The 17822-nt window shown below is 41.1% G+C and overlaps 1 protein-coding gene across 1 annotated transcript in view; it reads right to left on the reverse strand.

Moving 5' to 3' along the window:
- Window positions 1-16245: 16245 nt before the first annotated feature.
- The window catches only part of TSKU (tsukushi, small leucine rich proteoglycan), a 36001-nt gene continuing 34424 nt past the window's right edge, over window positions 16246-17822 (reverse strand). The window contains exon 2 of the mRNA XM_066588279.1: window positions 16246-17622. Coding sequence (XP_066444376.1) covers window positions 16559-17620 — 1062 coding nt within the window. The 5' untranslated portion in view covers window positions 17621-17622 and the 3' untranslated portion in view covers window positions 16246-16558. The remainder of the gene's footprint in view (window positions 17623-17822) is intronic.

Genomic DNA, 17822 nt, shown 5'->3' on the forward strand with positions numbered 1-17822 from the left:
TATGTACAAGAATATAACTACTATAATACTGCACCCTATGTACAAGAATATAACTACTACAATACTGTCCCCTATGTACAAGAATGTAACTACTATAATACTGCCCCCTATGTACAAGAATATACCTACTATAATACTGCCAGCTATGTATGAGAATATAAATACTATAATACTGTCCCCTATGTACAAGAATGTAACTACTATAATGCTGCCCCCTATGTACAAGAATATAACTACTATGATACTGCCCCCTATGTACAAGAATATAACTACTATGATACTGCCCCCTATGTACAAGAATATAACTACTATAATACTGCCCCCTATATAAAAGAATATAGCTACTATAATACTGCCCCCAACGTACAAGAATATAACTACTATAATACTGCCCCCTATGTACAAGAATATAACTACTATAATACTGCCCCTATGTACAAGAATATAACTACTATAATACTGCTCCCCTATGTACAAGAATATAACTACTATAATACTGCCCCCTATATAAAAGAATATAGCTACTATAATACTGCCCCCAACGTACAAGAATATACCTACTATAATACTGCCAGCTATGTATGAGAATATAAATACTATAATACTGCACCCTATGTACAAGAATATAACTACTATAATACTGCCTCCTATGTACAAGAATATAACTACTATAATACTGCCTCCTATATACAATAATATAACTACTATAATACTGCCCCCTATGTACAAGAATATAACTACTATAATACTTCTCCCTATGTACAAGAATATAACTACTATAATACTGCCCCCTATGTACAAGAATATAACTACTATAATACTGCCCCCTATGTACAAGAATATAACTGCTATAATACTCCCTCCTATGTACAAAAATATAACTAATATAATACTGTCCCCTATGTACAAGAATATAACTACTATAATACTGCCCCCCATGTACAGGAATACAACTACTATAATACTGCCCCCTATATACAAGAATATAACTATTATAATACTGCTCCTATGTACAAGAATATAACTACTATAATACTGCCCCCTATGTACAAGAATATAACTACTATAATACTGCTCCTATGTACAAGAATATAACTACTATAATACTGCCCCTATGTACAAGAATATAACTCCTATAATACTGCTCCCCTATGTACAAGAATATTACTACTATAATACTGCCCCCTATGTACAAGAATATAACTACTATAATACTGCCTCCTATATTCAAGAATATAACTACTATAATACTGCCCTCTATGTACAAGAATATAACTACTATAATACTGCCTCCTATGTACAAGAATATAACTACTATAATACTGCACCCTATGTACAAGAATATAACTACTATAATACTGTCCCCTATGTACAAGAATGTAACTACTATAATACTGCCCCCTATGTACAAGAATATACCTACTATGATACTGCCCCCTATGTACAAGAATATAACTACTATAATACTGCCAGCTATGTATGAGAATATAAATACTATAATACTGTCCCCTATGTACAAGAATGTAACTACTATGATACTGCCCCCTATGTACAAGAATATAACTACTATGATACTGCCCCCTATGTACAAGAATATAACTACTATAATACTGCCCCCTATGTACAAGAATATAACTACTATGATACTGCCCCCTATGTACAAGAATATAACTACTATAATACTGCCTCCTATGTACAAGAATATAACTACTCTAATACTGGCCCCTATGTACAAAAATATAACTACTATAATGCTGCCTCCTATGTAAAAGAATATAACTACTAGAATACTGCCCACCTTATACAAGAATATAACTACTATAATACTGCCCTAAGTACAAGAATATAACTACTCTAACACTGCCCCCTATATACAAGAATATAACTACTATAATACTGCCCCCTATGTACAAGAATATATCTACTATAATACTGCCTCCTATGTACAAGAATATAACTACTATAATACTGCCTCCTGTGTACTAGAATGTAACTACTGTAATACTGCCCACTATGTACAAGAATATAACTACTATAATACTGCCCCCTATGTACAAGAATATAACTACTCTAATACTGCCTCCTATGTACAGAAATATAACTACTATAATACAGCCCTCCTATGTACAAGAATATAACTACTATAATACTGCTCCCTATGTACAAGAATATAACTACCATAATACTGCCCCCTATGTACAAGAATATAACTACTATAATACTGCTTCATATGAACAGGAATATAACTACTATGATACTGCCCCCTATGTACAAGAATATAACTACTATAATACTGCCCCCTATATAAAAGAACATAGCTACTATAATACTGCCCCCAACGTACAAGAATATAACTACTATAATACTGCCCCCTATGTACAAGTGTAGAAGTACTATAATACTGCCCCCTATGTACAATAATATACCTACTATAATACTGCCCCTTATGTACAGGAATATAACTACTCTACTACTTCCTCCTATGTATAAGAATATAGCTAGTATAATACTGCCCCCTATGTACTAGACCATAACTATTATAATACTGCCCTCTATGTACAAGAATATAACTACTATAATACTGCCTCCTATGTAGAAGAATATAACTACTATAATACTACATCCTATGTAGAAGAATATAACTACTATAATACTGTCCTCTATGTACAAGAATATAACTTCTATAATTCTGCCCCCTATGTACAGGAATATAACTACTATAATACTGCCTCCTATGTACAAGAATATGACTACTATAATACAGCACTCCAATGTACAAGAATATAACTACTATATAAACTGCCCTGTATGTACAAGAATATATCTACAATAATACTGCCCCCTATGTACAAGAATATAAGTACCATAATACTGCCTCCTATGTACAAGAATAGAAATACTATAATACTGCCCCCTATGTACATGAATACAACTACTATGATACTGCCCCCTATGTACAAGAATATAACTACTATAATACTGCCTCCTATGTACAAGAATATAACTACTATAATACTGCCTCCTATGTACAAGAATATAACTACTATAATACTGCCTCCTATGTACATGAATACAGCTACTATGATACTGCCCCCTATGTACAAGAATATAACTACTATAATACTGCCTCCTATGTACAAGAATATAACTACTATAATACTGCCTCCTATGTACAAGAATATAACTACTATAATACTGCCCCCTATGTACAAGAATATAACTACTATAATACTGCCCCCTATGTACAAGAATATAACTACTATAATACTGCCCCCTATGTACAAGAATATAACTACTATAATACTGCCCCCAATATACAAGAATATAACTACTATAATACTGCCGCCTATGTACAAGAATATAACTACTATAATACTGCCCCCTATGTACAAGAATATAACTACTATAATACAGCCCCCCTATGTACAAGAATATAACTACTATAATACTGCCCCTATGTACAAGAATATAACTACTATAATACTGCCCCCTATGTACAAGAATATAACTACTATAATACTGCCTCCTATGTACAAGAATATAACTACTATAATACTGCCTCCTATGTACAAGAATATAACTACTATAATACTGCCTCCTATGTACAAGAATATAACTGCAATAATACTGCCCCCTATGTACAAGAATATAACTACTATAATACTGCCCCCTATGTGCAAGAATATAACTACTATAATACTGCTCCTATGTACAAGAATATAACTACTATAATACTGCCTCCTATGTACAAGAATATAACTACTATAATACTGCCCCCTATGTACAAGAATATAACTGCAATAATACTGCCCCCTATGTCCAAGAATATAACTACTATAATACTGCCCCCTATGTGCAAGAATATAACTACTATAATACTGCCCCCTATGTACAAGAATATAACTACTATAATACTGCCCCCTATGTCCAAGAATATAACTACTATAATACTGCCCCCTATGTGCAAGAATATAACTACTATAATACTGCCTCCTATGTACAAGAATATAACTACTATAATACTGCCCCCTATGTACAAGAATATAACTACTATAATACTGCCCACTGTGTACAAGAATATAACTACTATAATACTGCCCCCTATGTACAAGAATATAACTACTATAATACTGCCCCCTATGTGCAGGAATATAACTGCTATAATACTGCCCCTATGTACAAGAATATAACTACTATAATACTGCCCCCTATGTACAAGAATATAACTACTATAATACTGCCCCCTATGTACAAGAATATAACTACTATAATACTGCCCCCTATGTACAAGAATATAACTACTATAATACGTTCCCCTATGTACAAGAATATAACTACTATAATACTGCTCCCTATGTACAAGAATATAACTACTATAATACTGCCCCCTATGTACAAGAATATAACTACTATAATACTGCCCCCTATGTACAAGAATATACCTACTATAATACTGCCCCCTATGTACAAGAATATACCTACTATAATACTGCCCCCTATGTACAAGAATATAACTACTATAATACTGTCCCCTATGTACAAGAATATAACTACTATAATACTGCCCCCTATGTACAAGAATATAACTACTATAATACTGCCCCCTATGTACAAGAATATAACTACTATAATACTGCTCCCTATGTACAAGAATATAACTACTATAATACTGCCTCTTATGTACAAGAATATAACTACTATAATACTGCCCCCTATGTACAAGAATATAACTACTATAATACTGCCCCCTATGTACAAGAATATAACTACTATAATACTGCTCCTATATACAAGAATATAACTACTATAATGTTGCCACTTGCGGACTGAGCAGAATATTATATCGTGCTGTCAGTTTGCAGTTGCTTTATAACCCTGTCAGTTTAGTTATTTTTGGCTCTGTTATACATGAGGCGCATGGAGTTAAGCGCCTTTGGGTTGTGCCCGCTGTGAACATCTATAGAACTTTTCGTCTGGACAAGACAAGAGCTAAACAGAAAGAACAGAGTGCAGAATGTCTCAGCAGGCGTCTTTGAAATACAGTAAAACACATTTCCCTTAGATGGGAATATAACGGTGTCAGGTAAAGGTCGGGAACTTCTAATGATATTTTCTATCTCGCCTTTTGTGGATTATGATTGGAACATATGAAAGTGTCTGGATGAAAGGTAGTGATGAATCACAGGTACAAGGCTCGTTTCACCGCTTCCCTTTCAGAAGGAGCCAGTCGCTGCAGGTTTCTTAGAAAGTGATTCATACAGAAGACGCTCCTGTTGAGGCAGATCTCCGGAATAACTCTAATTAAGTTAATTGTCGGAACACATCTTCTGTCAATTTCCTGTTTTAACTGTTTCTTCGGGTTCCAACTTAGAATTGGGGCCAGACGGTATCTGAGTATTATAATGAAAGCACTTTATTTTTGTTTAGTAATATTCTATAATTTTGTGAAGTGGAAGAAATGAGTCCACCAAGTGTTGGAACCACATGTAACAGTGTCAGACTGACTCTAGAACAGTGGTCCCCAACTCCAGTCCTCAGGGACCACCAACAGGTCATGTTTTCAGGATATCCTATGGTAAGAACACCTGTGGTAATGTCTGAGGCACTGACAATAATTACATCACCTGTGCAACACGGAGGAAATCCTGAAAACATGACCTGTTGGTGGTCCCTGAGGACTGGAGTTGGGGAACCCTGCTCTAGAAGGACCAACAGCCCATAACTATTCATCAGGCACCTCATACATTGTGTTTCCATGGCCAGTTTCTCATAGGTCTAGGGTCACCATACACAATGCCAGGAGTGGGCTGGAAAAGCATAAAGCCTCCACTATTGATATCTGGAACAACAGAAATCCTTTGGCTCTCACTAGAAAAGTGTATGCTTGGGTGTATGATGCTTGGAGTTGGGATCAGGGGATCCGTGGTCAGGCCACGACACACTTTCATATTTTGTACGTAAAATGTAGGCAAAATATGGTAGTATGGTTAGCCCCTATGTTCTGAGAGAAAGGAGAAAGTAAAACACAAAATACTGACAAGGAAACCTGAACAAAGCCAGAGGTCGTCATCGGAAGAGCAGGCAGGAGGCAATAGACAAAAGGATGAGATAAAGACATGATCAGAAGATGGGCTGGGGGTCAAAATCAGGAAATGGGACAACAATTACCAATTAAAAGCTGCAAGATGTATAGGCAAAGTCTAGATGCAAAGCTTAAAGGGGTTTTCCAACTGCCTAAATTTGTTTCCAGACCACTCTTTACTCCTGCTGACCAGGAGATATGACTACTGCAGCCAATCACTGCCTATGGAAGGTTACCGCTGTCACTGCGGTGACCTGTGATTGGCTGCAGCAGTCACCTATCCTGGTCAGCAGCAAGCAGGAAGTACAGAGTGGTTGTGAAGTAATTTTAAGTAGTGGGAAAACCCCTTTAAAGGGGTTGTCCGAGTTATGAAACGGTCAGCCTAAGGGGTCCCCCGTGGTATAAAATAAAACAGTTTATAGGCCACACTAGCAGTGACAATCTTGATTGGCCAGGTGATAAAATCGTCCCAATTTTTGCAAAATCGAATCAGGTTAGTCAGAACCTATTTTTGGTGAATGTCGTTGGAAAATCACCTGCTGCAGAGGTCAGTGTGCAGCCAATCAGCAGCCAGGATGTCAACAAATGTGTCTTCCATCTTGCATATGGGCAGCAGTTTCATTGGATACCTGTATCACATCACCTAGCCGTATATATCATAGGCACAGTGTAACCAGCGGTCGTTTTACAGTTGAGCAAGGACAGAGAAGCTGCATTACGTGGTCTGTTGTTAGGGACAGATATTCTACAGAGGATATATTGCTACCGAGTATGAAAGCTTGTATAGCAGCAGAGAACTTAAACAGGGTTCAATAGGAGGGAGCAGAGAGAGAAGCCGCATCACGTTTATATGGCAATACGACACATGGTCTGTACATTGGGAGAGGGGATATTTCTGCTGCTGTCAATGTATATAGCAGCAAGGCTGACAGACAAACTACACTTTGATGTGGGGAATATAGCTACTACAATACTGCTCCTACAAAAAAAAGTTGCCATTGGCAAATTAATCGGCTCCCAGTGAAGTAACAGCTCCACCTTCTGGAGACAAGGTAAGCCCGCCACCATTCCTTAGAAGTGGTTCTGCCTGTGTGTTACATCCGCAGCCCACAGAACAGGTCATAGAGTGGATGACACAGCATGCATCAAGTACCACCACCTCCTCTTTTTCCCAGTCGCAGGCGCACAGCAGTCAGTCTGCACCAGTCGACCATGAGCATCCACCCATGCCAAATCCACCGCACACTCCGAAGCAGTCCACATGGATCAGTCTGAGGAGCACTGTTTGATTATTTAGTGTCATGGATGTCACCCGGGCGTCCAGAGAAATAAGACTAAGACATTGAATGCACTGATGCTCAGCCATTTTTTCCTTCCAAAGAGGAACATGAAGGTGGGTCAGTGCATGCGGTCAGCCCCCCATAGGCAATGTGTACTCGGGGGGGGGGGGGGGGGGGACCGAAGTGCCAGCTTCCGCTGCTCACTGTGACATAGAGTCCATTCGGGAGTAGGAAGAGGAGGCGTAAGATGTTGATGTGCATGACCCAACATGGACATACAGAGAGAGTCATGATAGCAGCTCGACGGGTGGAAGGAAGAGGTGGACACTGCAGAGCAGCACCATGCCAAGGCAGCAAGTAGGGTGTCACAGTAAAACAAAAGGGTAGTGCCACCACCCTCAGTTACTATTAGTTGCAGCAACTTCAGGCCCACAGCTAAGTCTGGGCATTCTTTGAAATCATGTGTGATGACAGAAGAGCGGTTATCTGTAAGATCTGCGGTAAGCGTTTACAACGCGGCAAGAATGTTAAAAAAGCTCAACACAATGTGTATGAACTCCCACAATCCGTTGCCTTGGAGAGCCCATCTGGACCAGAGGGCAAAGAGTCCTACTCCGTCTTCCGCTGCCTCTTCCTCCTTCTTTCTTCCTGGTCATACAGTAGCCTCTGAGTACACAGAGGCGGTTTTGTGTAGGGGCAGTAGCACGACTCCTTCACACCTCTCCTTCGCAATTGACAACCGGGCTGCAGGCTTCAGGAATGGGAAACGTAGAGCAGAAGTTGAGCTGTGACAATCACTACCTTCACCGACATTGACATCTACCCGATATTCTAGCATGTCCCAGGTAAGCAGCCCTCCATCCCTAGCTATGGGATCATAAAACAATATACCATCCCAACCATCCATGAACACAGAGACTAAACGTAAATATTGCACATCTACTGGCAATGGAAATACTGCCCTTCAGGCTAGTGGACACGGACACTTTCAGCAACGTGATGCTCCATGCTAACCCATAGTACCAAATGCCCAGCCAACATTTCTTTGTCCAGAAAGCCATCCTGGCCCCGTACGACCACAGCGTTTTGGGGAAAGAAATGGTCACAGCCTTATCCCGAGAAATGTGAGCCATCATCCTTCAGCACTTTGAGGGATGAGTGATTTATGCTGCAGTGCTTGTATAATCCACATCAATACATCAGATCATTACTGAGTGGCCATCCTCCTTGATCCCCACTACAAGGCCAGAATGACAAATCTCATTCTGGCAGTGGAGCTGGATCCCCAAAATGCAGTACTATCAGGACAGACTGTTCAGCAGCTTTGAGTAGAGCATTCCCCCATGGTCGTGGGGATGCATCTGCAATGGATCACAGCCCTGTGGCTCATAGCAGATGAGCAGGAAGCCTCTCCAGCAGCACCAGCGGTGGCAGGGGGAGTCTAACAAAGGGGTGGCATAGTTATTTCAGCCCATCGCAACCTGCAGCAACAGCACAGGGTACGACCAACAGTCACAGGCAGCACTTATCCATGATGGTCTAAGACTATGTCAGCTCCCACGTAGATGTACTCAGATTTGGCATTGGCCTCTTTGACTTCTGGGTGTCTAAGCTGGACGAGTGGCCAGAGCTGGCATAACATGCATTAGAGGTGCTTGCCTGCCTCGCTGCCAGTATACTGTCAGACAGGGTGTTCAGCACCGCTGGGTGTGATAACTGACAGACGCATCCGCCTGCCGACAGACAACGTGGATCAACTGATGGTTATAATAATGAACCTGGAGTGGATTGTACCTGACTTCTGCACACCAACGGCAGATTCCACTACTTAGTTAGCATGCTGGCAAATTTTACTCACATATGACTGAGCTGTTTCTGTAGCTCTACGGTTGTTCCTTGGAGCAGGCCCGTGCTTGAGTGTTCTGTTTATCATGCAAAATTTCTGCTTGTGATATTTATGATATTGCTTTCTAAACAAGCAGCACACCTGCTGTCCTCTTTGGCACAATTTTTGATCTAGAAGACCCTATGTGGGTCTTCTTTAGTTTTCAGTGACACCCCTGTGCTATGATTGACTCCTACACCATTTTACACTATTTTGACCAATTTTTGGGAGGAGCATAGCGTTCCCCAGATGTGTGTCTGTATTGTCGTACAGTTTGATAGGGGCTTTCCACTAATTGCTCATCACTACTCACTGCTCCCCACTTGTCCTCCACCATCAGCTCTTGTCTCCCTGCTGAGATCATCTTCAGAGGCTGCAGTCAACCTGAGCTGTGTACAAACAAGCTGCTGCAGCCAATGACGGTGCTCAGTAATTATCGCTTAGTGCTGTCATTGGCTGCAGCGGCAGGTTTATGGGACATAACAGCCTGTAAACAACAACAGATTAACTCTTTCCAATCCAATTTGTATCCTGGTTTTCCTAGGGGGCTTACTCTTTTTCTGCCATTATACAACAGCGCTATATGCTGGCTAAAGCCAGTACTGCATGAGGTGACATGTTGGATAGGCTCCGACAGCAGAGAGGCCGTCAATATACAGTAAGAGAACCCCAACGGATGTCTTCCAACATCGGAGCTGTACAGCCTTAAATCATAATGTCTTCAGAGGTCAGACAGTGGATTGGAAAGGGTTAAAAACTGCAGCCGGTGGTGGGAGTTGAGTAGGAAACAAAGAGTATCAGCTCTTTTGTTATTTAATACCGTGGGGGACCATTTAGGCTGCCCTTTCATAACTCAGGACACCCCTTTAAGACAAGATGCAGGTCAGAGTAGAACAGTAAAAAAAAACAGCTCACGGTACCTTATTTACAGGCAAGGGCAGTGGAGGCAGCATTTATTAAAGAAACGCTGTATGCAATTTGCGTAACGCGAGTGCTCTAATACAAAGTAAATGATCACACGGCTACGTAAAATGCTTTGGTGTGCTGTGTGAACATCACCTCGATTACTTCAACGATTGTGAAATCTAGTATAAGTTTGAATAAGTCAGTCACCAAATAATACCTCCACACCATGAACACAACACAATATGAAGACCAAATAGTGGAGAACACACAACAGATTATGTCACTCCACTATAGTTGAATCCAATGAATGACCAGGGACATCCTCTCTGATTGGAGCATTTCACTTTGCCTTTTTTCTCCATTTAGCCCAGATCGCCATGAAGACTTCTCTCCACCACAACTCATCGCTGCCGAGTTTGCTGCCAAGAAGTCTTTGGCTCATTACTTTTCTGAAAGATCCTTAATCTCCCTCCACACAAACTTCACATCCTGCTGCCCCCTTTACCATTACTATGATACTACAAGCATAGTGCCACACAAATGGTGCACCCAAAATTAATAGTGGTAGGCAGTATTCCAGATAATAGTGTCCCTCATAGATCTCCCTAGGCCGCCTGCACACGGCGGGGTCGGATCCAGCTGCGAGAATTCTCGCAGCGGGACCCGACCCGAGCGTCTGCAGAGAGCAGCGCGGGCACTCACCTCTCCCGCGGCCCCGGCTCTTTCATGTGCCGGCTACCGGGCAGCCGGCGCATGCGCAGAGCGGGGCCGGCGGCATGCCACGATTTGTTTGCCGCGTGAGATTTCGCGCGGCCAAATCGCGGCCGTCTGCATAGGATTGCGTTTGTTAACGCAATCCTATGGCAGCTTCCAGGGGCGGAATTTCCGCTCGTGTGCAGGCGCCCTTACTGTGCAGGGTGCTAAGGGGCCGCGGGAGAAGGGAGTGCCCGTGCTGCTCTCTGCAGACGAGAATTCTCGCAGCCGATCCGACCCGGCCGTCTGCAGGCGGCCTAATAGTACATTTGGGTGAGGTGGAAATACATGCTTTGCTTAATGTAAAGAGATTCTCCAACTTCCCTTGTGGGCAGTCTGAACCTGAGTGGGGGCTTTCTTAACATGATACTCCCATCTATCTTGACATATATGTGTGCTAATTAGTTTTGGACACAGATTCATACATGAGCCCCCAGATGATCAACAGTTTGTAAAGTGTAGAAATGTGCCATAAATGATGAGTAGGAAACAACAGATGATATTGTGACATGTTGGGGATTTCTGTGTTTGTTTTCAAGACTGACAGTAATGAGCTGAAATCTGCAGAATATTAATTAATGCTTAGGATGTGGAGATCAGCGCAAGCCTTAGAGGTATCTATGGAGGGGTATAGGGCTGATATGAGGACATCTATGGATTATGGGGGGCACATTTTTATGGGGGGATATGTGAATGATGCACTGCTGTGGGGATCTGTAGAGGACACACTCTTATGGGGGGGATCAGCGGATAACACTATTATAGGGGATCTGTGGATGATGCACTGTTGTGGGGATCTGTAGCGGACACACTCTTATGGGGTATCAGTGGATAACGCACTGTTATGGGGATCAGCGGATAACGCTGTTATAGGGGATCTGTGGATGATGCACGGTTCTAGTGGTATCTTTCAATGTTGCACTGTTGTGGGGGATCGGTGAGGGGATATGGGGATCTATAGAGGGTGCACTGTTATGAGGACATCTGTGGATGTAGGCTGGGACAGTATTCATGCAATTCAATGAAAGATAACAGAGGAGCATTACAATACGAAGTTCTAGGTAAACATGCCCCAGAATTGTTATCCCATGAGTAATACAAGGCTGTACTATGATAGACACATCAGGAGAGCCAAGAAATCCTCTTCTTCTGTTATTGTAGAGGATCTCTTTCCTTTTCTTCTCCATCCAGCCCAGAATACTATGGTGACTTCCCCTGACAACTGCAGAGTTTACCGCCAAGAAATATTTGGCCCCTCACTTCTACAGCTATTTCCAACCTCTACAGCAACACAAGAGACTCCAGACCAGAGACCAAAATTAATTCAGACTCCAGATGGCACCTTAGCCTATCTTGGCCTTTGTGCTTGCCGGCATCATCTCCATTACCCTTGAGTTCTTTGTGTGGATATACCCTGCCACATCCCCAAGAGCTTCTCTTCTTCTTCCAAGTATGCTTACTATATAGATGACATTAGTTCAGAATCAAACATGGCAGGACGCCCCGGCAGGCGCAGCTCCCTGGAGCCATGCGGCCGTTATGTATGCTTTTGTGTATATTATACAACTGTCCATCGCTGGCAGATGCAACTGTTGGAAAGTAAGTAATAAAAACATCTGATAAAGCAGCTACTTATCTATCCAGAAAGACAACCGATGAAATGTTCAACTGCCCAGAGCGGTACTGGGTAATCCGATGCCCCCCGCTCCTGACCAGACCCCTGCATGGACTTATTCTCCTTGCTTCCGGGCTCCTTTTCTCCTTTGGGTGCTGCAGCACGGGATCCTGATGCTTTCCAGCATTGTAACGCTGCACACTATGTCCTGATGCTTAGGACCCCCATCGGCAGGGCCCCGTGCTGAGGTTCCCGGAGCCGAAGAGGGGCCCAGCAGCAGAAAAGATGAGTATTATAGACGATTAGAAATTGAACAGGTAGCTGCCAATTAACAAAATGACTCAAGGGTTTGCTGGAGGCGAATGTCCTCATTGGCGCCCTCCCTTAATCCACCTCCAGCGTCTATGGAATACACGTTGTTATGGGAGCATCAGCAGTTAGCAGTATTACGGATGGCAGACCCCTGCTTATGACACATTCGTTAATGGGGCTTCTGTGCCAGGCAATGTTTTAGATATGTTTGGGGTTATTGGCGATTGGCACTTATAGAAGGAGGTACATCTGTGGCTGGTATATTGTTATGTCATTGCAGCTCTAATTCCCTATTTAGGATGTACTTTAATTTATTCATGAATAGAATACTAGAACTTCAGTGAAGACTGGCAGAGCTGGGAAGATAGCATGCTATTCAGGAGCGCTATGTATCTTTCTGAATGTTTAAGGGACTTCTTTCTAGATTAGCGGGTTAGACTGGCACAGGAGTGAAGGTTTGGCGTATACATTAACATTTCCACTGGTTGTTGCTGAGGCTTGGCAGGGAGTTCGGGGCAGTAAGAGGAGAAGTCATTATGCGGTAGATACCTTCTTACACTGTAATTAGGCATCGCGCCAAAGGAAATAATGGAACAATTAAAAGGAAAGGCGCGCACTTCTGTCTTGGTTTACGGGAGATCTTATTACCTGCTGGAATGTTACAAATGTATAATGCAGGTTGTGGCGTTTCACTAAATGATGCTGTAAAGACATCAAATATGGCGCCGTTTGTTGTAATTCGCTAAGCATTTCAGACACTTTTTACTTCTTTACTCAGCCTAATGGCGGTCATACATATATATCAATAATGTGAATATAGATAGATATGAGATGGAGACTCATGTTTGGAAACAAGATGGGATATGGTGTGAGGGTGGGGGGAGTCATGGAGGCTCTAGTACCCTGTTGTACCGCCTCTAGCTGGGATAAAAGATGTGACAAGGGCGGGCATGGAGGCTCTAGTACCCTGTTGTACCGCCTCTAGCTGGGATAAAAGATGTGACAAGGGCGGGCATGGAGGCTCTAGTACCCTGTTGTACCGCCTCTAGCTTGGGTACAAGATGTGATGTGGGGGCATGGAGGCTCTAGTACCCTCTTGTACCACCTCTAGCTTGGATACAAGATGTGATTGGTGGTGCATGGAGGCTCTAGGACCCTGTTGTACCGCCTCTAGCTTGGATACAAGATGAGCCTCCATGCCCGCCCTTATCACATTATCCTGCTGGAACCCACCATGGGAGGAACACATGTGGCTGCAGGATGTCCTGAACACATCGCTGAGCTGTCATTGTCCCTCATACCACTACTAGGGAGGACCGACTATGCGATGGCAAGTAGAGGAGATGGTGGGTGTCAACGGCTGTACCAGGCGCCATGAGACCAAAAGTCCTTCAGCCAAGGATCAAGAAATGGTTTTGCAAGACACAGGGCTTTAACGATGGCGCCTCCTGTCTCTGGCTGGCAGACAACAAAACAGTTGGAACTACTGGTGCTGGTCAAACGATCTTCTCTACTGGTGGTCTGTCGGTGGTCCTGAACCCGGTCACCTTGTGTGCGCTCACACATCCAATGGTTTCAAGAGCTCCTTACAGTCTGTTCAGAACAGCCCAGGTGGCCAATAATTAGTAGTTCCATTCTTGTACACAGGGGGCAGTATTATAGTAGTTATATTCTTGTACATAGGAGGCAGTATTATAGTAGTTATATTCTTGTACATAGGGGGCAGTATTATAGTAGTTCTATTCTTGTACATAGGGGGCAGTATTATATTAGCTATATTCTTGTACATAGGGAGCAGTATTATAGTAGTTATATTCTTGTACATAGGGGGCAGTATTATAGTAGTTATATTTTTGTACATAGGAGCAGTATTATAGTAGTTATATTCTTGTACATAGGAGCAGTATTATAGTAGTTATATTCTTGTACATAGGGGGCAGTATTATAGTAGATATATTCTTGTACATAGGAGCAGTATTATAGTAGGTATATTCTTGTACATAGGGGCAGTATTATAGTAGTTATATTCTTGTATATAGGGAGCAGTATTATAGTAGTTATATTCTTGTACATAGGAGGCAGTATTATAGTAGTTATATTCTTGTACATAGGGAGCAGTATTATAGTAGTTATATTCTTGTACATAGGGGGCAGTATTATAGTAGTTATATTCTTGTACATAGGGGGCAGTATTATAGTAGTTATATTTTTGTACATAGGAGCAGTATTATAGTAATTATATTCTTGTACATAGGAGCAGTATTATAGTAGTTATATTCTTGTACATAGGGAGCAGTATTATAGTAGTTATATTCTTGTACATAGGGGGCAGTATTATAGTAGTTATATTTTTGTACATAGGAGCAGTATTATAGTAGTTATATTCTTGTACATAGGGAGCAGTATTATAGTAGTTATATTCTTGTACATAGGGGACAGTATTATAGTAGTTATATTCTTGTACATAGGGGCAGTATTATAGTAGTTATATTATTGTACATAGGAGGCAGTATTATAGTAGTTATATTATTGTACATAGGAGCAGTATTATAGTAATTATATTCTTGTACATAGGAGAAGTATTATAGTAGTTATATTCTTGTACATAGGGGGCAGTATTATAGTAGTTATATTCTTGTACATAGGGGCAGTATTATAGTAGTTATATTCTTGTACATAGGGAGCAGTATTATAGTAGTTATATTCTTGTACATAGGAGGCAGTATTATAGTAGTTATATTCTTGTACATAGGAGCAGTATTATAGTAGTTATATTCTTGTACATAGGGAGCAGTATTATAGTAGTTATATTCTTGTACATAGGGGCAGTATTACAGTAGGTCTATCCTTGTACATAGGGGGCAGTATTATAGTAGTTATATTCTTGTACATAGGGGCAGTATTATAGTAGTTATTTAAATGGATCTGTTCAAAACTAGGCGTGGTTCTAAAAACACAAAATCTTTGCATCTCCGCTCCTAGTATCTCTGTAGGTTCCACTCCTCTATTTAGCTACTAAATAGTGCTACAAATTAACAACCAAACAATGGCTGACTGTGGACTGTAGTGTGACTTTGTCTTCTTAGGTAAACAAGGACTGTGGGAATTCCTTTTAATCAAAGATAAATACAGTTATCACCTCCAGCTTTATTTGAGCAGGTGTTACCTTACTGCAGCCTACAACAAATTACATATTGTTTAAACTTTATTATTTGTGAGTTTAGCCAATTCTGCTCCGGCAATATATTTATTCAGCTAAATACACAGTGACATCCTGCAATCCCAGATCTCTAAAGAGACTAGAATAGGGTTTATAAATCACCGAATATCCGACTCCTAAACATCATTTAGCAAAATACTAACTGCAGCCATTCTGAACAGATTTGGCAATATTTCACAGAAGACGCTTGAGGGAACTTTAAACTTTTATTTCCGTATAGCAAGTAAAAAAACAAAAACAAAATTAAAAAAAAAAAAAAAAAATTATTAAAAAAGGCAAGATGAATTGATAAGAAATTGGCAACTGGATTGGCATGAATTACTTGGTAATTCTGTACAAAATGTGCATCCGTTATACAGAGAAGTCAAGTAAAATTGCTTATATTTTTTTGTTTTTATAAATTATGAACAATCTTTTTTTTCCCCCAAAAAGGCACATAAATCTCCCAGAAGGCAACAGTCTGTACATGAGAATTTGTAATTAAAAAAAAAAAAAAATTTCAGTTTTACAAAACATCTTGTGCTGATACAGCACCCAGACCGTTACGGCAGACCAGAACTTCCCTTCGGACCAGGCCATTTTTGAGATGGAATTGATCTTCTTTCATAGTCTTTATACAATGGATATGGTTTCCCCAGATGATACTTTTCATAGCCGGTAACTGATGAAGAGTATCCTTGGGTAAGGACAGCACTCCCGAATTTAACAATTTCAACTCTTGCAAGGATCTCAAGCCAAAGAAGACCTCCTGAGTGAGAGATACCAGATTTGGATTATTCGAGAGGTCAAGAACTAGAAGAGATGATAATTCTTTAAAGCTTCGTGGCGCGATTTCTTCCAGATGCGGCATATGACTCAGCGATAAATGGGTTAAACTTTTAAGTCCCAAAAAGTTCTGTTCCTCAATTTTGTAAATTGGATTTTTATCCAAATTAAGAGACTGTAAAGGAATTCCTTGAAGGCCTTGGATGGAATGTAGTTTATTCCCTGACAAATTCAGGCTCCGAATGTTTGGCAGAGGATGATCCAAACCCTTGGTTAGAGCGCTAATGAAATTGTTGGAAAGGTTGATCTGTATGGCTTTTCCGTTATTTTGGGAGGTGAACGCACCAATCTTAACTTCCACCAACTTGTTAAAACTTAAGTCGAGTTCAACAAGAGGAGAATAGAAAAAGCTATGGTCCGGAAGAGCCTCCAATCGGTTGTGGCTAAGATCCAAAGACTCCAAGTATCTCAGTTTGGAGAAGGTCGTAGAATAAATATTTGTAATTTGGTTGTAACTCAAGTTTAGGTTCACCAATGTTGTGTATCCGGGTCCGGACAACACAGACTCGTTGACATGTTCCAGTTTGTTTGAGGAAAGATCCAGGTAAGATGTGTCCAGAGGGAGAGACACCGGAACGATGTGAGACCCAACCCCGCTACAATCGACTTTGGTGAGGCTGAAGCTGTCAAACAATCCAAAAGTTTCAACTTCACAGGAACATCCTGGAAAACAAGGTTTGTTGGCGGCAACGAGGCTGGTGAGAAATAGTACGCTGTACCACGGAGATGGCCCCATGTTCATACCTAAAAAGAAAAAAAACACAAAAAACATTAATTATCCCAAGAGAATCATCATACATATGTGATTCTATACAAACAATGCCCAGGTACTGGCCACACTACTGCATGAACAGGTACCTGTCTAGGCTAGGAGCCGGACAAAATCCCATCAGTGAACATAATCAGTCACATCTCCACAGCGGCTGCCTGATTACAGAGTGGCC

This window comes from Eleutherodactylus coqui, chromosome 1 (assembly GCF_035609145.1).
Source record: "Eleutherodactylus coqui strain aEleCoq1 chromosome 1, aEleCoq1.hap1, whole genome shotgun sequence".
NCBI lineage: Eukaryota > Metazoa > Chordata > Amphibia > Anura > Eleutherodactylidae > Eleutherodactylus > Eleutherodactylus coqui.